At 48.3% G+C, this 25,214-nt stretch overlaps 1 protein-coding gene across 1 annotated transcript in view; it reads right to left on the bottom strand.

Moving 5' to 3' along the window:
• ZC3H3 (zinc finger CCCH-type containing 3) overlaps positions 1–25,214 on the bottom strand; it is a 177,559-nt gene that overhangs the window by 86,749 nt on the left and 65,596 nt on the right. Inside the window, exon 4 of the mRNA XM_010002150.1 lies at positions 12,567–12,717. Coding sequence (XP_010000452.1) covers positions 12,567–12,717 — 151 coding nt within the window. The remainder of the gene's footprint in view (positions 1–12,566; positions 12,718–25,214) is intronic.

The raw sequence follows: 25,214 nt of genomic DNA, 5'->3' as shown, positions 1-25,214 counted from the left end.
TTGAGAAGGTTTTGGGGAGATTTCATTACAATGTTCCAGCACTTAAGGGGTGGCTACCAAGAAGATGGAGACTCCCTATTTACAAGGAGCCCCATGGAAAAGACAAGGAGTCATGGGCACAAGTTGATCCTGAGGAGATTCTGATTGGACACAAGAGGGAAATGTTTCACCATGAGGACAGTCCAACATTCCAATAGTTTCCCAAGAGAGGTGGTGGATTCCCCCAAATGGGACAGTTTGAAGTCCCAGCTTGCCAGGGTGCTGAACCATCTCATATAAACTACAGTAGCACCTAAAGAGGCTGGACCAGAATGATCCTTGAGGTCCCTTCCAACCTGGCCTTCTGTGATTCTATGAAGTTCTTGGGAAAGAAGGTTATTTTTTCCTATCTCTGCAGGAAAGGCAAGACACTTCCCCCAAGTGATGGAGGGTGAGGGCTGTCAGCCAGACCCCACTTACTTATAGAAGGAGGGGGGACAAAAGCAGAAATCCTCCATTTTTTTCAGCCAAACTACTCAAGCATCTCCTCCTCCTGCTCCCAACCAACACAGAACCAATGTGGGATGAAGCTGTAAATCTACCAAGAAAAGATCCAGGTTTAGGGAATGGTGGGTTCCCTGAGAAAGATGCTCCAGGCTCCTGAGAAGGGCAGATCCAAGATGAACACAACACCCTGCCAAGTAAATAACCCATCATTGCTTGCCCAGGTTCAGATGTGACAGCTTTATTTTTAATAGAATCCATTCAGAACTTGACTACTCCATTAACCAAAATTAAAACAAGAAAATCCCATTATTCTCAAGTATTTTCATATGCATTTAAAGCTGGTTGTTAACCCCTGAGTCCTGTTTTTATTTTGTTTTCATTAGTTCCTCCAAAATAGAGCTCAATTACTGTGGCCAACCCTTCAAAGAGGAAACCAGCAGCCCCAAACTCATGCAAAAGCAGCATAAAGTAGAACCTCGTGGCAAGAGGTGGCCCCAGCAGAAGTGGGGGAACTGGGAGGACTGGAGGGGACTGGGCTGGAGATTTTATTCTCAACCATGAGCCCCAGGTTCTTCCTGCAAAGCTGCTGAATAGGGGGGAAAGAAAAATACAGAGGGGGAAAGGGAATAAAGGAAATAAAGGAGAGGAGAAAGGAATAAAAAGTCAAAATAGGGAACAAAAAAAGGAGTTAAAAGTGAAAAAAGAAGAAAAAGGGAAAAAAGTGGGGCAAGTGGGGAAAAGGAAGAAAGAAAAAGAAATGGGGGGAAAGGGATAAAAAGGAAAAAAAAAGGAGTAAAAGGTAAAAAAGGGGAAATAAAAAAAAGAGTAAAAAGTGAAAGAAGGAGTAAAAGAGGAAAAGTGGAGAAAGGGAAGAAAGAAAAAGGAAAGAAAGGGGGAAAGGAATAAAAGAGTAAAAAGGGGAGAAAAAAGGAGTAAACAGTGAAAAAGGAGAAAAAGGAAAATATTGGGGAAAGGGAAGAAAGAAATAAGAAAAAAGGGGGGAAAGGGAGAAAAAAGTGGAGAGGGGGAAGAAAAGGAAAATGTGGGAAATGGGGGTAAGAAGGGAAAAAGCTTCACAAAGAGTACACCAATCACACATTTCCTAAGGCTTTTCCAGTAAATAAGGACCTCAAAGAACTTTGAGGTATTTGATTACATACTAAGAGTAGAATGACTGGATACAGGCCACATTTAATTAATTCCTCATCTCCCCCTTTTTGCAGGTGAACATGGGTTTCCATGGTTGCCAGCATGGACAACATTGCTGCCTTTTCCAGACATTTGCTTACAAGCAACAATGAAAATGTTGATTCTAGAATAAAGCTGCTGGGTTTGCATATTTATACTGTATTTTGATAGATATGGGTTTTCCCTGTTCTTGAAGTGGGTCTTCACCATTGCAATTTTTGAAGCTACACAAAGGGCTCTACTGCAGACCCATATTTAAAAAACAGGGAAGAGAAAGGGGGAGAAGGAAAAAGTGGGGGGGAGAAAAGGAAAAAGTGGGGGGGAGAAAAGGAAAAAGGGAAAAAAGGGGGAAAGAGGAAAAGGGAAGGAAAAGGAAAAATGAAAGAGGATAAAAGGGAAGGAAGAAATAAAAAGGAGAAAAATAATAAAAAAGAAGGGAAAAGGGAAATGGGGAAGGGGGAAGAAAAAGGGGAAAGAAAGGGGGGAAAAGGAAAAGAGGGAAAAGGGGGGCAGAATAGAAAAAAAATAGGGGGGGAGGAAGGAAAAGAAGCAAAAAAAGAAGCCTGAGTGTTACCAAGTGTCTGTTTTTCTGCAAGGGGGGAGGCTGAGCATGTGAAAGATTAATCCCAAGCTTTGCCCAAAAGAGGAGACATTGTTTTTTAAAGCCTCTAAACCAGTCCCTAACAGAAACTGGATTATGCTGGGCCAGATGTCAGGGCTTCTCAGAAACAATGCAGGGTTGTGTATCTCCTGCCACCCTCATTAAAAAGATTAAAAACGACTTCCTACAGCCAAAAAAAAAACTAGAAATCAAATCTATATTTTCAAATGGGAGTCACAGTTTTCCTCCTGCCTGCAACGTCTCCAATCCCGGGCAGATGAATTTCACTTTAATGAGATGTCATTTTGGAGAATGGTTTTAACACCCCTTCAAAAAAAAAAATCCCTAAACCTCGTAAAACCACGTCGAGATTATTAAAAGAAAATTTACCACACAGACAAAATAAAATCAAACAAAATAGGAGCCACCAATTCACAGAATCCATGACACGGCCGTTTTTAAATGTGATGGAAAAGGGCTTTCCAAGTTATCTGCTTAACCACAGGCTTTCTGTTTACTTCTTACTTTCATGTCAAATGAATTTGGGGAGAAGGGGGAAGAAAAAAAATTGACAGGAACTTTAAGGGCATTAGTCACATTTCGGCTCCTTTTTCAGGCAGCCAGAGGGGCAGGGGGGGATTTTAGCATCTTGATCAAATCAAATTAACCCCTGGTGCCCCAACCTTGACCCATAAGGGATAGGAGGGTTGGGATCTTTCACCCACGTGGCAGGAGATCCAGGAGCAGTTGGGATGGGGAGGAGGTAAAATCATAGAATCATAGAATCATGGAATGGTTTGGGTTGGAAGGAACCTTAGAGATCATCTAGTTCCAACCCCCTGCATGGGCAGGGACACCTCCCACCAGCCCAGGAGACTGCTCCAAGCCCCATCCAACCTGCCCTTCAACACTGCCAGGGATGGGGCAGCCACAGCTTCTCTGGGCACCCTGGGCCAGGGGCTCCCCACCCTCACAGCCCAGAATTTCTCCCTCCCATCTCATCTCCAGCTCCCTCTGCCAGCTGGAAACCCTTCCCCCTGCTCCCATCCCTCCCTGCCCTTGTCCCAAGCCCCTCCCCAGCTTTCCTGGAGCCCCTTCAGGCACTGGAAGGGGCTCTAAGGTCTCCCTGGAGCCTTCTCTTCTCCAGGCTGAACACCCCAACTCTCCCAGCCTGGCTCCAGAGCAGAGCTGCTCCAGCCCTTGGATCTTCTTTGTGGCCTTTCTCTGGACTTTCTCCATGAGCTCTGCCTCCGACTTCCTCTTGAGATCTTGTGGTTAGGGATGGAGAAAAGGGTCCTGTCATCACAGAGCCCACTGTGGGCATTCAGCAACGAAAACTGCTTTGCCAACCCCAATTTCACCACCTGATGGATGCACTTTTTGGTCTCCATCCCAGTGTGTTGCTGCTGGCCAGGTGATGTCATAGAAACATGGAATGGTTTGGGTTGGCAGGGAACTTAAGGATCATCTAGTTCCAACCCTTCTGCCATGGATGATGAGACCCTGGCACAAGTTGCCCAGGGAAGTTGTGGATGCCACAAAGCCAGGTAGGATGAGGTTTTGAGGATGCTGGTGTAGTGGAAGGTGTCCCTGCTCATGGCAGGGGGGTTAAATTGAAATACCTTGTAAAGTTTCTTCCAATCCACACCATTTTTATGTCCCTATGAACTGGGCAATGAGTTGGGCTGACCAGCTGGTGATGGATACCCAAAAACTATTGGTAACAGATCAAAAAGAAATCAGAAACAAAAAAACTCACCCAACCACGAAGGAAGGGATGAGACAAGGATGTGTGTCCAAATGATCTAGGACACAACATCTCAACCTCCTGAGCAAACAAGTGATTGGCTCCTCCTCCTGGGCACTCAGCTGTGTGTCCCACTGACCCAGGGAAGGGGCACCTGCACCCACCACTGTGGGTGAACACCAGCCTGCTTCACAACGTGCATCACCCACTCCAGCTTTCAGTACAAAACCCTAAAGGCTACACAGAGGAACAGGTGACAAGGACCCAAGTCAAGCTCAGAAGGTTTCATTTCCATCTCAGTCCATTCAATGTGCTCCAGGCCAAGGAACAGAAAGAAAAGAAGAAAACAAAACTAAACCACACAAGTTTATCCTCTGCTGACAAGTCTTTTCTACTGAGCAGGCATTTCTCTGACAAATGTTTTATTATCTTGTTCTTTACTTATTTATAGTGCTGGAGGGGCAGGACTGTCCCTCAGGAGGCACTGCTAAGTTTTCTGAAGGAAATATCTGAGCTTCTCTATCAGTGCCAGATTATTATTTGCAGACTCTTCTTTGAAAAACATGCATCAGTGTTTTAGAATAAAACTCTTCAAAGTGGGTCAGTGCTTCTCTCACCCATCACAGGGGTCTAGGAACACAACATCAGCTGCTACACACAGGCCTCTCTTCTGCCAAAAATGGGTCTTAAAGTGGCTTTGTCTTTCCAAGAGGGGGTGAGCTGGGGTCTCCTGAAGCCACTGGTGCACCCTCCTTCTCCTGGTCAATGATCTCTGGCTGTTCTTGGCACAGCTCATGGTGAGACCATCATGGGCCCTGAACAGGGGCACAGACATTTCCCACCACTGCCTTGGGTTGGATCCTCAGAGTCATCTGGGTTTGTCCTGTTTGCCCTGCTATGCTTGCAAGAAGATTGTCCCTTCGGTGGAGCACGTGGCTTTTGCATGTGGGGTACCTGAAATGGCCAGGAGCGTCCTCCTGCCATTATCCTCATCAGCTCCTTCCAGCCAAGGAGGAGCAGGGTGGAGGATCCCAGACACAACAGCAGACATTCTATGAATGGTAGGGGTTGGAAGGGACCTCTGGAGATCATTGAGTCCAATCCCCCTGCCAAAGCATGATACCCTAGAGCAGGTCACACAGGAACATGTCCAGATGGGTCTGGAAAGTCTCCAGAGAAGGAGACTCCACAACCCAGGGCTCCATCACCCTCACAGGCAAGAAGTTTTTCCTCATATTGAGGTGGAACTTCCTGTGTTCCAGTTTGTGTCCATTGTCCCTCATCCTACCAGAAGGCACCACTGAACCAAGACTGGCCCATTCTTCTTGACACCCACTCTTGAGATATTTGTAAGCATCCATAAGATCCCCCCCTCAGTCTTCTCTCCTCCAAACTGTACAGCCCCAGGTCCTACCCATCCATCCAGCAGTTCCCATTATCCTACAGCACCTTCAAGCCCAGAATGCTTCTTCTGCCTCTGAGTAAGGTCTAGGAAACCTGGACACCCTGGTTTACTGGTGGCCCAATCTGCTGACATCAGATGAACCAAAAGAAGTGTGGCCAGCAGGGCCAGGGAGGGGATTCTGCCCCTCTGCTCTGTTCTGGGCAGACCCCACCTGGATTATTGTGTACAGCTCTGGGGCCCTCAGCACAGGAAAGATATAAACCTGTTGGAGAGGGTCCAGAGAAGGGTCACAAAGATGATCAAAGGGCTGGAGCAGCTCTGCTATGAAGACAGGCTGGGAGAGTGGGGGTGTTCAGCCTGGAGAAGAGAAGTCTCCAGGGAGACCTCAGAGCACCTTCCAGTGCCTTGAAGGGGCTCCAGGAAAGATGGGGAGGGGCTTTTCATCAGAGAGGACAGTGATAGGACAAGGGGGGATGGTTTTAAACAGAGAGGGGAGATTTAGGTTAGATATTAGGAAGAAATTCTTCACTCTCAGGGTGGTGAGGAACTGGGACGGGTTGCCCAGGGAGGTTGTTGATGCCCCTTCCCTGGAGGTTTTTAAGGCCAGGTTGGATGAGGTTTTGTGCAACCTGATCTGGTGGTGGGTTCCCTGCTCATGGCAAGGGGTTGGAACTGGATGATCTTTGAGGTCCCTTCCAACCTTCATGATTCTACGATTCTACCACAAGGCTGGAAGCAGGAGGAGCATCATCTGTCACGACTCCTCCCACAGCAACATCCCCAGCCCCCTCCCAGGGGTGGTGGCATCTTCCTGCCACGATTTCTAAGCCATGACCAACCACTACCTCCCCACGACACTTCAGGCAAGCAAATCCCAGCCCTTCCGAGCCCGAGATAAGGGGGAGGAGTGAAAAGGAGAATCAATAAATCTTAACCTCATTCACAATGATCTGGAGCTCTTATTAAGTAAATTAATTTAAGTTAATTTAACTCGATCATGACTCCTGATCACAGTGATTTAGTGAGGGGGAAATTGCATTAGGAAAGGCCACACTTGCTAGATAGAAGAAGGGAAGAAAATTAGATCCACTTAGCAATGTGAATTAATATGGAAATAGCAGGTGTAAATTTAACCTTATCAAGAGAGTGAAAATTATCTTCATAAATTTGGGAGAAATAGCCCCCGAGTTGCTTATAAATCTATTTAAAACAAAAATATTACAAAAAGTGTAGTAAAATTAATTTAAAATATACTCCCATCTATTGCCTCTAAGAAAAGTCAGCAGCAGGGCCATGTGTAATGCAACCCAGTAAGAAGGGGAGGACACAACTCATCACTGAGGGATTAGCACCAGGTACCTCCAGACCTGCTGAGACTCTTCCTGTCACTCATTTTATTTCCCAAAGCCACGTCCCTCTTCAGCTCAACCTGCTGGTTTGGGGGAATCTTGTACCATGACCTGAAGGAGCTCCAGGAAAGCTGGGGAGGGACTTGGGACAAAGGCAAGGATGAGGGGGAAGGGTTTCCAGTTGGAAGAGGGGAGGTTGAGATGTGATCTTGGGAAGAAATTCTTTCCTATGAGGGTGGTGAGGCCCTGGCCCAGGTTGCCCAGGAAAGCTGTGGCTGCCCCATCCCTGGCAGTGTTGAAGGGCAGGTTGGATGGGGCTTGGAGCAGCCTGGGCTGCTGGGAGGTGTCCCTGCTCATGCAGAGGGGTTGGAACTGGATGAGCTTTATGGTCCCTCTCAACCCAAACCATTCTAGGATTCTATGAATTTGTTGGCAATAAGGGCAACATCCTGGATGCCCCAACAAGGTTTCTTGCTGCAAACTGCAGCACAAACACCCAAAACCAGTGGGGGGGAATTGCATAAAACATCTTATCAACAACAAGATGATAGAATCACAGGGGTTGGAAGAGACCTCTGAAGATCATCGAGTCCAACTCCCCTGCTGCAGCAGGAACACCCAGGGCAGGTCACACAGGAACACATTCAGATGGGTCTTGAATGTCTCCAGAGAAGGAGACTCCACAACCTCTCTGGGCAGCCTGTCCCAGGGCTCTGCCACCCTCACAGTCAAGAAGTTTCTCCTCATGTTGAGGTGGAACTTTCTGTGTTGTCACTTGGTGCTGATTCCCCTTGTCCTGTCACAGGCACCACTGAACACAGACTGGCATCTCTAAAATGATCATAAGATGGACAAGAACACAGCTCCTGCCTGAAGTTTATTGACACAACATACAAAATTTGGAATGACTGGGTGACCATGCAACACCCTTGCCCATCACTTTGAATGCCTCCCCAGAACCTTGGCTTCATAGTAGGAACTTCCCCTGAGCATCAGCTAGAACCCAACTTGGAAGCAACACTTGACTGCAGCACCACCAGCCTTCTAACCTCACCAGGTGAAAAGGAGATGAAAAACAAGTGCACACTGAAAGAGAAAAGTCAAGAGGTGACAAAAACGGTGGTGAAGGGATGCTCAGCATGTCCCACCACCCCCAAAGTTGCCTGGTTTTTGGCAAAAGCAAAGCAAAGCAACAAGAAACCACCTCCTGGCTTGTTACAGGTCCAAGAAGATGCTGAGAATGATGGAGGGAAAAAAATAATAGTCATAAAAACTGTAGGAGAAGCATTTGCCATGTGGTTCCTCCAGACAGTCCAGATGATTGATCACAAACCACGAAGGTAATAGGGAGACTGAGTAAGAGATTTATTGCTTCTTTAAAGCATAATTGTTTTAATTTGCTGATGGCATTTTATCCAGATTTGTCTGAAACAGCCGTAAGATCTAAACTACATCATTTAATGAAGTCAAAGATTAATATGGATAAAATTATTCTACAAGTGGGAGCCCTCAGCCAATCACAGGAGCAAAATCAGTTCATTCCTCCACAAGTCAGTTGGTCAAGACCCAACACCCAGCAGCCAGTGACTCTTGGTCTAACCCTGCCCAAAGCCCCTGCTCAAAGTTCCTTCTCCACTCCAGCTCTCACTGTGGGTTCTCAACGCATCAACCATCCCAATCCAGAGTAAGAACCTGGGGGAGGATGAACTTGAGCCAAATAGTCAGAGCACAAGTTGTTTTCTGTTAACTAAGGCTGAAGTTCATAGAACCATAGAATGGTTTGGGTTGGAAGGGGCCTTTAACCAGTCATCTGGTCCAACCACCCGGTCATGGACAGAGAAATCTTCAACTGGATCAGGTTGCTCAGAGCCTGTCCAACCTGACCTTGAACACTTCCAGGAAGGTGGCATCACCAGATGAAACATGTGCACCTGCACTTCACCAAGGGGCAGCAGATTAAATCTGACACGGCCATGAGAAGCCCCTCATTGCTCTCTTGCCACTGATGCCCTAATGAGTTTCTTGAGTTGGTCTCCTACATCAACAGCATCATAGTTTTGGACAAGGACTTGTCACAGTATGACACCATGATTCTTGCTACCAGGAGCATCATGTGGCAAAAACATTATCATGCTCAAGAACCACTTGGACAACACCCTCAGGGAGATGCTGTGAACTTTGGGGTTGAGCTGTTCTGGGAAGGGAGTTGGACTTGGTGATCCAGGCTGTCCAAGAAGGTGGTTGAGCCACCATCCCTAGAGACATCTAAAAAGACAGATGTGTGCCAGGGAATAGGGTTTAGTGGTGGAAGATGCAGAGTTAGGGTGGTGGTTGGACTAGATGACCTTGAAGGTCTTTTCCAGCCAGAGTGATATGATGTCTGACCAGCTGGGAAAGCAATTGCAAAACCAAATCCACCAACAGAGCAGCTACAAGACACAAGTTCTCCTCCCAGAAAGAAAACTCAAATGACCACAGAGCAGGCTGAGCCTTGCCTGGCTCATGTTGTCTCCTTCAAGGTCCCACCTGAGGTACATTTACTGCAGAGAGACACTAAAGCAGCAGTTTTGCCCAGATCCCTCACAGAGTATTTCACCATCACACCACCTAAAAACCAAAACTCTATCTTTTCTCCAAAAAACAGGCAGGATTTGCAGTCAGGGCAGGATGGTTATTTGAACAGGGCTGCCTGCACCAGGAAAAGAAAGAAGCAGCTGTTTCCACCTAAATAAAAGGAGGAAGATTTGCTTAAAAAGACAAGTTCAGGGCCAAAAAAAAAAGCAGCTAACAGAGCTGGGGATGGGCAAGATGCATTTTGATGTGGATTATAAAAAACACAGTCATGAGGGGCCATTTGAGTTGCACATCAGCAACTGTAGCTACAGGAGTCACCAGAACCAGAGTCAGCATTAAAAAAACACCACAGGAGGAACAAGGAGATTAAAAACCACAAGAAACAAATCTTCATTTGCACGCAAAGTAACAGGAGCCTTAATTACCAGCAGCAAATTATGAACCTCTGAGAATCACAGAATCACAGAATATTAGGGGATGGAAGGGACCTCCAAAGATCATCAAGTCCAACCCCTCTGCCAGAGGAGGACCAAAAAACACACACAATTAGGACAGATCACTCAGAAAGGCATCCAGACAGGTCTGGAAAGTGTCCAGAGAAGGAGACTCCACAACCTCTCTGGGCAGCCTGTCCCAGGGCTCTGTCACCCTCAGAGGCAACAAGTTCCTCCTCATGTTGAGATGGAACTTCATGTGTTCCAGTTTGAATCCATTGCCTCTCGTCCTGTCAAAGGGCACAAGTGACAAGAGCTTGTCCCTGCCTTCTTGATGTCCTCATGTATTTATAGACATTAATTAGGACCCCCCTCAGTCTTCTCCTCTCTAGACTGAACAGCCCCAGGTCTCTCAGCCTTTCCTCATCAGACAGATGTTCTAGTCCTTTCATCATCCTTGTAGCCTCCTCTGGACTCTCTCAAGCAGATCCCTGTCCCTCTTGAACTGGGGAGCCCAGAACTGGACACAACACAACTTCAGATTTTACCCCAACACGTTCATACATTCAACAGCCACACTTCGAAAAATTCATATTAACATTTTTTAAAAGTTGCTTTTGGGGGCCAAAGAAGAAACACAACCAGGACCTATTTCATGGTCTGGCTTTCTGTCATAGCCTGAGCAAGCAGGAACTCTCACTGGCAGGTAGAAGCACACTCACACACTGCCCTGAATCAGCACAGATGTGGGATGAGGGAGCAAGAAAATTAAAATGTGGTTTGTTTGTGGCAAGGGAAATGCAAGAAGTTTTCCCCAAGGATGTGCCAGTGGAGGTGGCACCTCCAAGTGGAGCAGTAATTTCACCAGAGGAGGCAAATGAGCTGCTTTTGGGAGACAGTAAGAGGAGATGGGTGGATCTCAGGATAAAAGGGAATGATGTGGAGGTGGGGGGTATTAAAGGCAACAGTAGAAGGAAGAGAAAAAGGAGGTAAGACTGATGGCAGAAAAATAAGGTGAAAATCAGCTGTTAGCCCAAAAGGATCCCAAAGTTTCCATGCAAGAAGAAGCCCTTTGAGGCCAGTGTAGCATGAGGAAATGAGGAGTTTCTCAACAAAGAACTTGAAAAAAACAACACAAAATAATTGACCTCATTTTATATTCTAAAATAGTTTGGAAATAAACAGCTATTTCTTTAAATCTGCTTACCAGGTACTTTGCCTCATCACTTTGGAGTCTCCCAAAACCAGCCCTCCCTTCAGACACATTTGTGAAACTCAAACCCAAATTCACTTAGTAGAGGGGAAAAAAAAGGAAAAATGAGACTAAAAACAATCACCACAATCTTTGTCTCTCTGCAGCACCCACCATAAAAGTTGTCAAGCACTGCCTGGAGAAATAACTGGTGGAAGAAACCACCCAGAGCAGGATGTTGATGCTGACCCATGTCACTGCTCCACTGGAGGAACTGATGGTGGGGAACAGCCCATAGCATCCCCCTGCTCCTCAGGGTTCCTACTCTGGAATCAACAATAGAATCACAGCATCATAAAATCATTTTGGTTGAAAAAGCCCTTTGATATCACCCAGTCCAACCATTCACCCAGCACTGCCAAGGCCACCACTGCCCCATGTCCCTCAGCACCACATCTCCAGGGCTTTGAAATCCCTCCAGGGATGGGGACTCCACCTGTACCCTGGGCAGCCTGGGCAAGGGCCTGACAACCCTTTCCAGGAAAGAATTCTTCCCAAGATCCAGTTTAAACCTCCCCTGGCACAACTTGAGGCCATTTGCTCTTGGTCTATCACTTGTTTTCTGGGAGAAGAGACCAACCCCACTGACTTCAACCTCCTCTCAGGCAGCTGCAGAGAGTGACACGGTCTCCCCTCAGCCTCTTTTTCTCCAGATAAAACAAACACTCTGATAGCACAGCAGGTTCTCTTTGCCCATAATATTGCCCTTGACAGTGGCCAAACATTATTTCAGGAGAAGGAGAAGTCATTCTCAACCTAAATAGCCAGAATCTGGTTTCTATCCAAAAGCACTACTTCTAATAACAACTTTTTTTAGAGCATTGACTCCCATAACGACCTTCCTGCTCATACACAACCTCCTGACTTTGTCTTGGCCTCTGAAATGTTCCTTGGTAACATCTCCACCACCTAATGTGGCTGCAGCTGAAATATGGACATCAGCACAGCTGATTGAGATTCAGATTCAAGGGCAGGGCACCATCCTTTGGTGACCCCTTCTTCAGACAAATAACATGCTACAGGGCTGGGCTGATGCTCTAGAAAGAAGCAGGTTTGTGCCTGCACCTGCCTCCTGCTGTACAGCTGGGGCATCTCCCTCCAACACACTTCCAAAAAGCTCTTCCCTAGCACCAACATGCACAATAATCCTCTGAAGCAGAGGGAAGGGCTGATTAACAGGCTTGACCACGTCTCATTCAAAGGCCACGTTGAGCCTCCAAACAAGCAGTGAAGTTTCCTGAGGACTCTGTGTGTGTTTATTCATCTTCTACCAGCTTTCCACTGCTTCATGGAAACAATTCAAACAGGGAACAAAGATGAAACCCCAGCCTGTGGTAAAGCTGCTGGCCACCGACTCGGGCTAACACGATTACTAACAAGATTTTACACTTTAAGTCAATCAACTCTGCCCAGAAGCAGCTAAACAAATAGAGAAATTAAGCGAGGAACATGCAATGGGAATAAAATGGAGCCAACGTGGGAGTTCCCTCAGTTCCCACATCCCAACCATACAAAGGATGGAAGAATTACCTGGATGTCACAGGGCGCCTTGTCTTCCAGCTGGGAATGGGGCTGCTGAAGGATGATAAGGCTGGAGACACCACGTTCTTCTTCACTATCCTGTAGCGTGTTTTTATCACTTTGTTGCCTGGGGGGCTCCTTAGGAAGTGCAAGTTGGGTCCTAGGAGAAAGCAAATGGGAGAAAAGAGCTTGAAATTCAGGTGTGCATGGGAGGGATCTCACCAATGTAGCTCCTAAACCCAACTCTTTAGCACCTGAAAACACCCACCAGATGGGTTACGCGTGGGACCACCATGGTTGATGGCAACAGAAAGGCTCTGGTGGGCTTGGGGGTGTTTGGCTTGACCAGTCCAACAGCAAAACTCTACCAGGTGAATCGTGGATTCACCAACACTACCTTGATCCCCAGCAATGCATTGAACCACTCCTGTCCTCATCATCTTTTGCAGGATGATCTACATGCCTGTTTCTTCTGCTGAATGCTTCATGCAATTAAGTTCTATGTTTGACTCTGGTTTTCCTCCACTTGATAGAGAGCAAATTTCTTTCACAGCTTTAAGGAATGCATCTAATTGCCCGACTTTTATAACATCCAGCTATAACTGCCCAGATAATTAAAGCTGACATTACATGCTGAGACTAGGTCTTCTGGTTTTATAACTGATTTAAAGGGCCAGCTGTTTTTTTTCTTGGAGATACTCTAATTAAAATTATTGCAAGGTTGAGAGGGGGAAAAACAAAATCATTATTCCCCCTGAAAATGTTGTACCCATCCCCAAAGTTGGGCTTTGGGAGAGCAAGGAAAATGAAGTTGTTTCCCAGGTAAAATGGTAATCCCAGGATGCTAGATTTATGTTGAAACAAGAAAATAGGGAGATGTATTTTAAAGCCAATCTTGGAGGGATCAGAGTGGGGGAGCAGGTTCCCCATCTCCCTGCAGCACTGGTAATAGCAACCCACAGCTTTACTGTTTGATATGGAGAATGTTTTCCTCCTTGTGCATTCCCAAGCAAGCCAAGGGGTCTCGTGTTGGATTCAGCAGGGATCAGGAAGCCCATAGCATGAATTTCCACTCCCAAACTCAGCCAGAGGGTTTGTACTTGGTGAGTGTCAGGAGGACAGAGCCAGGCTTTGTTCAGTGATGTCCAGTGATAGGACAAGGGGCAATGGGTGCAAACTGGAGCACAGGAGGTTCCATGGGAATCTCAGGAAGAACTTCTTTCCTGTGAGAGTGACAGAGCCCTGGGACAGGCTGCCCAGAGAGGCTGTGGAGTCTCCTTCACTGGAGACATTCCAACCCCCCTGGACACGTTCCTGTGTGATGTGCTCTGGGTGACCCTGCTCTGGCAGGGGGGCTGGACTGGGTGATCTTTCCAGGTCCCTTCCAACCCCTAGGATTCTGTGATTCTGTGATTCTATGAACTTCTGATGGGGTGAGAGGGAAGAAGAAGAGCAGGCTCTGCCACGACAGAGAAATCACTGGAATTTGTCATAATAAAGATGATTCCAACGCTCCCCGATACTGTCCTGTAAGGTAAATGCTCACAGAGCCAGGAGCATACAGGGGAATTCACAGCCTTCAAACCCACCTAGAAAGCCCTGAGCACCCTCACGACACCACACAAATCATCTCTTTTATATGGCTGCAATAAAATTTGGAAGGTGCTTGGGCATCAATAGCCCAGCCAGCTCTACCTCGGCATCGCGCCTGCCCGTGTCGCAGGACATGGGACCTCCAACCCCTCTTTGCCCCGTGCACAAAGCCAGATCCTCCCACCAAAGTGTAATTTTAAGACTCTTTTACACCCCTGTGCAGGACCCCTGCTTAATCAATGCCTCAAAATATGTGCAGATTCCTTTCTGCAGCGTGGCAGTGAGCAGCAGACTTTGGATGGTGCTTTCCAGGCCGGCACGCTGCTGTTACCCACAGAGCACCAATGAAACCAGCAGAGCTACCCAAAATGTGCTCCAAGTAAGTTTCTGTGAAGTCAACCAGTAAATGTTGAACAAACTGACAAGCCAGGAAGTTCATGCCAGTAACTTTAAGAGGTTCTGGTGATTTGTTATAAAAATTACGAGAAATCCAAGTAAAACCAGATGTTTTGGGAGTCCATGTGAAGCTTGTGAAGTTCAATGAGGCAAAGGGCAAGATCCTCCATCTGGGTTGAGGCAATTCCCAGTATCAGCACATTCTGGGAGATGGATGGATGGATGGATGGATGGATGGATGGATGGATGGATGGATGGAGAGCAGCCTGCAGGGAAGAACTTTGGGATACTGGTGGGTGACACAAAGGAAACCTGCAGCCCAAAAAGCCCACTGTGTCCCTGACTGCATCCAAAGCAGCATGACCAGCAGGGTGAGAGAGGTGATTCTGTCCCTCTGCTCCACTCCCATTAAATCCCCCTGCATCCAGCTCTGGAGTCTCCAAAGTCATGGATCTGCTTGAGCAGGCCCAAAGGAGGTCACAGATATGGTCCAAGGGCTGGAGCAGCTCTGCTCTGGAGCCAGGCTAAGAGACTTGGCGTTCAGCCTGGAGAAGAGAAGGCTCCAGGGAGACCTTCTTGCAGCCTTTCAATACTTAAATCAGGTTTAAAAGAAAGAGGGGGACAAACTTTTTTAGCAGGGCCTGAAGTGATAGGATAAGGGGTGATGGTTTTAAATTGAAAGAGGGGAGATTTAGACTAGATCTTAGGAAGGAATTTTTTACAATGAGGGTGGTAAAATATTGGTCCAGGTTGCCCAGAGAAGCCATGGCTGCCCCATCCCTGGAGGTGTTCAGGGCCAGGTTGGATGGGGCTTGGAGTAGCCTGGGCTGGTGGGAGGTGTCCCTGCCCATGGCAGGGGGGGTTGGAACAAGATGAGCTCTGAGGTGCCTTTCAACCCAAACCATTCCATCATTCTTTGATACAAAACCCCCTGGCCACCTAGGAGATGGGGACACATCCAGCCTCTCTGCAGTACATGACATCCACCACATGCCCACAGCATCATCTTCACAGCAGGGGAAGAATGAGAACCACAATCCCACATCCTCCCAACACCAACACCACCAGTTGACCCCTTCCCACCACCACTCCGACCTTACAACATTATTAAGCTGGGAATTCATCGAAGCCATGATTAACAGTGGGTTTTGTGCCCTGAGCAAGCTCAGGCTGCCACTAATCAACCCAGAACCTCATCCAACCCCCCGCGTGACATCGTCCCCCGCCTCACGCTCGCACAAGAAATCGAGGTCCCAAATTGTTGCAGCTTGCAGGCATCCCCCCCTTCCTCCTCCTCCTCCTCCTCGCACAGACGGGCTGGCACCTGGTAAACTCTATTCCCCAGCAGTAATTGGATGGTGTATTCATGCTGGAGCTGCTCTTCTCAAAGTGCCTGTGCTCAGGGCTCCAGCATTAACCACCTCCTGAAAGAGCCTCTCCGAAGAGCTCCGTTTTCTATTATTACTTGCTAGCTGAGGGGTTTTGTGTAGATAATCATGTTATTTAGATAGGATGTTGGTTTAATTCCCTTCATTACAGGCTCCCAGGGTTGTAATTTTTTCTCCTCCGCATGATGTATTCCCCGTGGCACGTTTCACTCAAATCAAACACTTTAGGCTTTTATTACAAACAATACCCCAGCGTCCCCCGTTATCAGCCCCGCGCACACGCGCACGTTCCTCCCGGAGATCCAGAGGTCAGTTCTAATGACTAATCGATCTCATTAGCTTTCCTAATTAAAAACTTTACTACCGCAATGGAAGGCAAACTACAAAAAAAAAAACAACCAACAACGCAATCCAACAGCCCCCTCCTCCTCCTCTCCCCCCCCCCAAAAATAAAACAACCAAACAACAAACCATCACAAACTGCTCGCATCATATTTGAACGGGATATGAGCATCATTTATCAGCCAGGACTTGCAGGCCCTGCCCAGCACAACGGGCACTGCTGAGGTTAGTGCTTTATTGGGAACTGTGGATCCCCCCCAGACACTGCTTGGACCTCCTGTGCCCATGGAAAAAAAAACAAAAACACCAGTGTAAAGTCCAGTGCTGACCTTGAGAGGGGCAATTTGCTGCCAAAACCTCTTGCTAGGGTGCTCTGAGTAGATGGTGAGCGTTGGTGTGGCCACACTTTGAGTACTGGGTTCAGTTCTGGACCTCTCACTACAAGGAGGATATTGAGTTGTTGGGGTGTGTCCAGAGAAAAGCAACCAAGCTGGTGAAGGGCCTAGAGAAAAAATCCTATCAGGAGAAGCTGAAGGAACTAGGGGTGTTTAGCCTGGAGAAAAGAAGGCTGAGGGGAGACCTCATTACAACTACTTGAAAGGAGGTTGTAGTGAGATGGGCATTGGCCTCTTCTCTCAAGTGAATAATGATAGGACTAGAGGAAATGGCCTGAAGTTGGGTCAGGGGAGGTTCAGACTTGATATTAGGAAGAACTTCACCAAAAGAATAGTCAGGCACTGGAATAGCCTGCCCAGGGAGGTGGTGGAGTCACCAAGAAACATGTAGATCTGGCACTTAAGGACATGCTCTAGTGGGCATGGTGGGTGTCGTTGTGGTGTTGCTTGGTTGATTGTCTTGTGTGGGGGTTTTGTTTGGTTGGTTTTTTACTCCTCCTTGGGTGGACGACTGGACTTGGTGATCTCAGAGGTCTTTTCCAAGCGTAACAATTCTGTGACTCTGTGATGGGATCCAGGACCCACCAGCCCACACACCTCTTAAAAAAGGGGTTGAGTGCAACACGGTGACGAGGATCCTTATTTCTGCTCTGATTTTGCCAGGAAAAGTACCAGGAATCAAACTCCTGGGGAAGGTGAAGACAGGAGGGGAAAACAAGGGCTGGTTCCTGGGATTTCTGCAGGAGAATTGGAAACAACACAAGGCCTGACTTGCTTTCTGGCATCCTTAACACATCCAAGCACTGATGCACTGTCAACTTTTCTATTCTCCAACCATTCCCAATTCTGTCGTACTCTTTTCCTGTGTCTCCCCAAAATAAATGAAGGTATAACATTCAAAGGTGATCACTTTTCTTCCAACACCAACACAAACCAGAGAATGGAGATCAGCTGCAAGGAAGAGACTGGATATGGCACTTAGTGCCAGGGTCTGACCAATGTGGTGGTGCTAGGACAAAGGTTGGACTTGATGATTTCCGAGGTCTCTTCCGGCCTCAATAATTCTGTGATTCTCTGAAGTTCCAAGAAAACAAGTAAAACCTTTTGGAAAACCATGGATTTATTCCCATGGCAAGGAAAACGGGGAGAGGGAACATTGCTGTTACTTATTCCAAATCCTTCCTCTTTATAAGCTCTTATTAATCTGAATCCTTCACTTCTGCCAACCAAATGAGTGGAGGGGAGGCAGATATGAGCTCATTTGTCTGCTCCTCAATCAGACCAGGTCCAACAGTCTCAGTACCACACACCGGGCTGGCACGAAGGGATGGGGGAATATTTCACCCTAAGACTTTTAATTCTGCCTGACTGTGTCATTACAGCAGCTACAGTCCACATCATCAGCCAGCCAAGCCCCTAAGGAGCAAGTGTGCAAGTCCCTGAGGCAAGAGGTAGATGCTGCTTCTCCAGGTAGATTTAGAAAAGCACAATATTAGCAGAGTCAGTCCCGTGCACTTCCTGCTGGGGAAAAAGAAGTTAAATAAGCAAGGGTAATTCAAGAGATTATTGATGCTTTTGGAAAAGGATGTGCAAGAGAGAAAGCTTCTCATGTGGGCATGGAAATTAGAATCATAGAATTGTTTTGGTTGGAAAAGACCTTTAAGACAAAGCCCAGCCATTAACCCAGCCCTGCCAAGGCCACCACTGCCCCATGTCCCTCAGCACCATCTCCAGGGCTTGGAAACCCCTCCAGGGATGGGGACTCCCCCCCTGCCCTGGGCAGCCTGGGCCAGGCCCTGACAACCCTTGCCAGGAAGGAATTGTTCCCCAGATCCAACCTCACCCTCCCCTGGCACAACTTGAGGCCGTTCCCTCTTGTCCCAGGGCTTGTTCCTGGGGAGCAGAGCCTGACCCCCCTGGCTCCAACCTCCTCTCAGCAGCTGCAGAGCCAGCAGGTCTCCCCTCAGCCTCCTTTGCTCCAGGCTCAACACCCTCAGCTCTCTCAGCTGCTCCTCATGAGAGTTGTGCTCCAGACCCTTCCCCAGCTTCACTGCCCTTCTCTGGACACACTCCAGCCCCTCAATCTCTTTCTTGTAGTGAGAGGCCAAAACTGACCCCAGGATTCAAGGTGCAGCTTCACCAGTGCCCAGCACAGGGCGACCATCACTTCCCAATTACATGGGAACAGGAAAAAAATATTCCAGTCATCAGTCCTGTGGGCCATGACACGACCTCAGTCCCTATCAGGTCTCCTGTCCTCCATCATCAGCCACCACAAACATATCTCCCCACGTGTGAGCCCCCACTGGGGCAGGCTGGACCACCAGCAGCTCCGTGCTGAGCTGCCGCCGCCGCTGCTGTTCAATCCCTCTCCGAGGAGAGCTGGGGAAGCAGTGAGTGACAGGTACATTGATCTTCCAGCACTTGGAAGCGAGATGAGAGCAGGAAGGAATGCAAATTGTGGAGCAGAGGCTGTAGCTTTGATAAGGTGCCTGTATTGTCCCCAGCTCCAGAGGAAACCTCCAGGCTACGAAGCAATACAGCAGGGTCACCCTACCAGGCCCTTTTAAGTCAATCATGACAAGTCCAGTAAAAGAAAAAAAGCAGAGGCCCAAAATCTCAGATAAAACTGAATTGCTCTTTCAAAGACAGTTATTAGATAGGAAAATAAAGGGCTAAGGACTATTAGTGTATGTGCAAAGGATGCCACCAGCCTGCTGTTAAATCCGGCTCCAGGCTTCGATGCTGGCAGAGATTTTAAAAGCAGGCACTCAAACCCAAAAACACCTCCAAAAGCAGCTGAAAATCTCTGCCAAAGGGGATTCTGAAAGCAAACACTTCCTAACACGGAGATGAATCCCTCAGACATCCTCACCGCGGGATTTGCTCCAGGCCTGGAAGGAAAGATTCAGCAAAAACCACCGTTGTCTCTTCCTCAGCTCCCAGAAAGGAGCTGCCATTCACCTGCTCCCCAGAGCAAACCCAGCCTGAGGCAGCAGGAACTTGCAGCAACAGGAAAATCACCCACGTGCAGTGATGCTCTGGGGATGATGTGGGACCAGAGCTCCCTCCTTGCCACAGGGAAAGCTACCAGTGACCCAGGAACACTTGTCCACTTCTTTACCTTGCTCTTCCAGCCTGCCCAGAGATGAGGAATGGTTTGGGTTGGAAGGGAACTTAAATATCATCTAGTCCAAACCCCCATCATGGGCAGGAACACCTCCCACCAGACCAGGTTGCTCCAAGCCCCATCCAACCTGCCCTTCAACACGGCCAAGGATGGGGCAGCCACAGCTTCCCTGGGCAACCTGCTGGTTCTGGAAACTTTCATGGTTAATGCTGCGTGATACAGGGAATGTTCCAAGCCTGTTTTGCAGGTGTGCTTGCAAACAAGGATGCTCCTCATCCAAGCAGCAGAGGGCTGAGCAGAGGGCTGGAGAATCCCTCCTGTGAAGACAGGCAGAGAGAGTTGGGGTGTTCAGCCTGGAGAAGAGAAGGCTCCAGGGAGACCTTAGAGCACCTTCCAGTGCCTGAAGGGGCTCCAGGAAAGCTGGGCAGGGATTTGGGACAAGGGCAGGGAGGGATGGGAGCAGGGGGAAGGGTTTCCAGCTGGCAGAGGGAGCTGGAGATGAGATGGGAGGGAGAAATTCTGGGCTGTGAGGGTGGGGAGCCCCTGGCCCAGGTTGCCCAGAGAAACTGTGGCTGCCCCCTCCCTGGCAGTGTTGAAGGGCAGGTTGGATGGGGCTTGGAGCAGCCTGGGCTGCTGGGAGGTGGCCCTGCCCATGCAGAGGGGTTGGAACTAGATGATCTCTAAGGTTCCTTCCAACCCAAACCATTCCATAATTCTATGACATCACCTGGCCACTGACCTGACACAAGTGGAACAGCTCAGAGCCGATCCATGGAGGTAACACTGGTGCCCACTGGTAGTTTCCTGACTTGTAGAACCCCCTCAGTATAGACCAAGAGATGTAAAAAAATGCCCTGGTCTGAGTCAGGATGAAGCCAATTTTCTTTTTACTGATTTTTTCTTTTTACTGATTTTTTCTTTTTACTGATTTTTTCTTTTTCCTTCAGTTCATTCCTTTAAACACACAAGTTTTCCAGTGGACTGATAACTCCGGAATGTTTATAGATACTGCTGAGACTTCAAGGACACTTTGCTCTGCTTTGGATACTAAAAGAGCAGAAGAGTGGTATCTACAACCCTCCCAGAGGGAGGAGCAGACTAGATGGAGAGAACTGATCAGAGATGTTCCATACATATATATCTACGTGGCTCTCACTGGAAGGTCTGGGATCACACAAGTCAAGCCCCTTCCTGCTTCTTCTCCCCTTCTCTTCCATCCATGGCTGGCATCCAGGAAGGACTCCATCCATCCATCACCACTGATCCCTAAGCTCCTGTGTTCCTGCCCCTCATCACTCTCCCCTCAGCTCCTGGCTGCTCTGCCCTCTCTCCAGCAGCTCCAGGACATTTTGGGGCTGCTCACAGCTCAGGAAATGTCAGGGGAGTTGCTGGGGGTGGGGGGAGGCAAGAGGGTTTTGCACATACTTGCACAGAATTGTACATATTTCTCTGATCATTATTATTTAATTAAAGCTGTCTAATTTAGTTTTCAATCCAGAAAGTCTCTTTCCTAACTGTGTCTCTCCTTTCCCTGCCTGGGTGGGAGTGGAAGGGGATCGAGAGTCACTGAATTTATCACTGATCCTTAATAAAACCAGGCCAACCAGCACCCACCATCCTTTCCCCAAGCAGGGCTTTCCCAGGGAGACTTCTGCTCACTGTTGGGTGTGGAGGTGGTAGAGGAAGTCCAGCACCCCAAGCCCTTGAAGACACAGGATCACAGAATCATGGAATGGTTTGGGTTGGAAGGGACTTTAAAGATCATCTAGATCCAACCCCCCTGCATGGGCAGGGACACCTCCCAGCAGCCCAGGCTGCTCCAAGCCCCATCCAACCTGCCCTTCAACACTGCCAGGGATGGGGCAGCCACAGCTTCCCTGGGCAACCTGTTTCATTGCCTCACAGAGATGGTGGTTTTAGATTTTGCTGCAAACATATCCAAGTTATTTGGAGTCCCAGGACAGGGATGAACATCCCCATCCCCAACCACTTTCTCTTCCCTGGGTCAGAAATAACACAGATGGAAAGGACACAGCAAATGGAGGAAAAAAAATGAGAGAGAGAAGATGGGTTAAATCAAAAGGGCATCAGCTGGGTTTGGGGTCTGGGTGTGGGAGCAGAGAGCACATAAATAGTGATTATGCTGAATAATATGAGAAAACATGGATGGATCCCAGCAGTTAAAAGCAAAGAGTGACTAAATGCCAGCACAGCTCTGTCTCCAGTGGCCTTAAAAAAACCCTGTGCAGCTCCAGAACAGGTTGCAGACCTACTCAGTTCCCACATGGACCTGTCAGGAGTCATATTAATGGCTCATGTAACAAATGACCTTGTAAAGAGTCTGTGGGTGAACCTGAATAAAGTTTCATCACAGTTCCTACCCCCAAAAGCAAATAATTTTGGTGTTTCCCACTAGAGCAGAAGCACCAGCAGCAAAACATCAGCCCACAGCCACGTGGCTCTGATGCCTTTTGTTCTGGCTACCAACTTGGCCAAGTCCCTGGAGTTAACAAAAGGATTTGGGATTACTGTAATAGTTAGGAATGGAGTGTGAAAGCAGACACCAGTCTTAGGGGGTGATTATCACAGAGCATGTTCAATATGTTCACACAGAATGGCACAGCAAGAGGTTAATTATATTGCTACTGGAATCAGCTTCCAAAAGGACCATCCTTCGGTTTAAGAGGGGAATTTAATTTTCACACTCATTCAGTTCTGAGCTCCTTCCAGAGCAACGGCTATTTATGCCAGAATGTAAACGATGGTTTATGATCATGAACTGCTGCTTAATGGGAAATAAATCCAATTGATCAAAAGTGCTTTACCTGTGACCCCAAGTGAGACTGCTGTTCAGGCTGTAATGTTCACAGAGGGCAAGGAAAGCAGGGGCTTTGCAGCTGAACCATTTCAGCAGGCTCCAGAGCCACTGCAATGTTTGCTTAGCACGGCAGTTGCTTTCAGCTGGGAACATTTGGGGAATTAACACCAAATCTGCTTGGCTAATTTCCTCCCTCTGACGGGACCGCGGGCAAAGATGAAGTGAACAGAACCCGTCAGGCACGACAGGGCAAGGGTACGTGCTGGAGATCAGCCCTAAGGAAACAGCTGGTTTAGGAGGGAGGGTGTTTAAATCTTAGAATCACAGAATGGTTGAGGTTGGAAAGGACCTTAAAGATCATCAGGTTCCAACCTCCCTGCTATGAGCAGGGACACCTCCCAGCAGCCCAGGCTGCACAAGCCTCATCCAACCTGCCCTTGAACACTTCCAGGGATGGGGCAGCCACAACCTCCCTGGGCAACCTGTTCCAGTGCCTTCCTGCCCTCATGGGGAAGAATTTATTCCTGATGTCTGACCTAAATCTCCCCTCTTTCAGCTTAAAAACATTACCCCTTGTCCTATCACTGCCCTCTCTGGGGAAAAGCCCCTCCCAGCTTTCCTGGAGCCCCTTCAGGCACTGGAAGGTGCTCTAAGGTCTCCCTGGTGCCTTCTCTTCTCCAGGCTGAACACCCCAACTCTCCCAGCCTGGCTCCAGAGCAGAGCTGCTCCAGGCCTTGGATCTTCTTTGTGGCCTCCTCTAGATCAACAGGTCCAGAAAGGGATCCAGGAAAGCCGGGGAGGGACTTTGGACAAGAGCAGGAAGTGATGGGAAGGGACGGGGGACAGAGGGGGAGGAACAGTTTCAAGCTGAAAGAGGGAAGATTTATTTGAGATATTGGGAAGAAATTCTTTCCTGTGAGGGTGGGGAGACCCTGGCCCACGTTGCCCGGGGAAGCTGTGGCTGCCCCATCCCTGGCAGTGTTGAAGGGCAGGTTGGATGGGGCTTGGAGCAGCCTGGAATGGTGGGAGGGGTCCCTGCCCATGCAGGGGGATTGGGTCTAGAGGATCTTTAAGGTCCCTTCCACCCCAACCCATCCTATGATTCTATGACTATGACTTCCTGCATGTGACTCAGTGAGCACCCTTTCCCTGGACCACACTGCTGGGGAACTGTATTCTTTTTATTATATTTTTTCATCATACTAAATAAGGCATTTAAATCTTGCATGAAGTGCTGAAGATTCATGACGCATGTTCCCTTGTCCTGGAATGGTAATGCCGGTTTCACACACATAGAACTTTCCTGATGATTGGTGGCCCATTAACACACCGATTCTCAGCACGTTCTACATCACAGGCTGTGCTCCCCGTCCTCCAGATGGCAGGAAACCATCCAGTTCCTCACAGGGTTTTCCATCCCTTACAGTTGGGGTAGTCAAGATTAACTTTTCCAGTGGTATTGTTCCCAAGATCCAACCTCAACCTCCCCTGGCACAACTTGAGGCCATTCCCTCTTGTCCCAGGGCTTGTTCCTGGGGAGCAGAGCCCGACCCCCCTGGCTCCAACCTCCTCTCAGGCAGCTGCAGAGCCAGAAGGTCTCCCCTCAGCCTCCTTTGCTCCAGCCTGGACACCCCCAGCTCCCTCAGCTGCTCCATGTAAGTCTTGTGCTCTAGACCCTTGACCAGCTTTGTTACCCTTCTCTGGACATGCTCCAGCATCTTAATGTGTTTTAGTCAGTGCCCCATAACTGAAATATCTACATTTATTCTCTCAATCACAAAATACAGAGAGAGCCAGAGAGATTCCAACAAGGTCTTGCTGAGGACAGGAGGACACATCACTTGTCACCCATCTCCCAGTAACCCAAGTGGGTCCCAAATCACACTCCCACTCTCAGCAGCCAGTGGGAAGGTACAACATCCCCACCCTAGGGTCCTGCTCCACTGTATCTCCATCCCAGCTGCCAAAAGGCCCCAGGATGACCCTGTCCAGATGCTACAGGGCAAGATGAGCCCACTAAGGATGGGAAGAGACCACATTGTCCACTTCTCCACTGGAACCAGCAAGAGGTGGTCACACTTCATGCACTAAGCACACTTTTCCCCTCTCCAACCCACGTTAAAGAGCCTGAATGGGTCTCTGGAGCATTGGATCTTGTTCAAACACAACCCTTATTATTATAACAAAAGAGGGTGGTGGGGCTTTTTTTTTTCCCCCTTCCTTCAGTGAATGATTATTAATGTGTTTCCAGGAGCTGGGTCCATTTCTCTAAATGAGAGCAGGATGGCAGGAGGAAGGCTGATAAATGCCCTCCTCCCCCCGGCCTCGCGGCGGGAGCTGCCAGGGGTTCTCGTTCTAACAAGCTGCAGATGGAAGACGACTGGAATAACAAAGTATGAATTTTTATGAGCCTAATAAATCACTCCACTTTTCCTGCTCTTGATCGTTTTCAACACTTCAGACGCCAGAAAAACCCTGGCTATAATCAAACGGGTTCACAGATCTCATGTTAACGCCTCGTCGTGGCGCGGAGAGAGGTGGCTCTGCCTCGGGAAACGACACGGAAAACACGTCGGGCTGCAAACCCATTTGCAT

This window comes from Chaetura pelagica, unplaced genomic scaffold (genome assembly GCF_000747805.2).
Source record: "Chaetura pelagica isolate M959 unplaced genomic scaffold, ChaPel_1.0 scaffold297, whole genome shotgun sequence".
Taxonomy (NCBI): Eukaryota; Metazoa; Chordata; class Aves; order Apodiformes; family Apodidae; genus Chaetura; species Chaetura pelagica.
The sequence above is the reverse complement of the archived record's forward strand: the minus strand, read 5'-3'. Positions and strand labels throughout refer to the sequence as shown.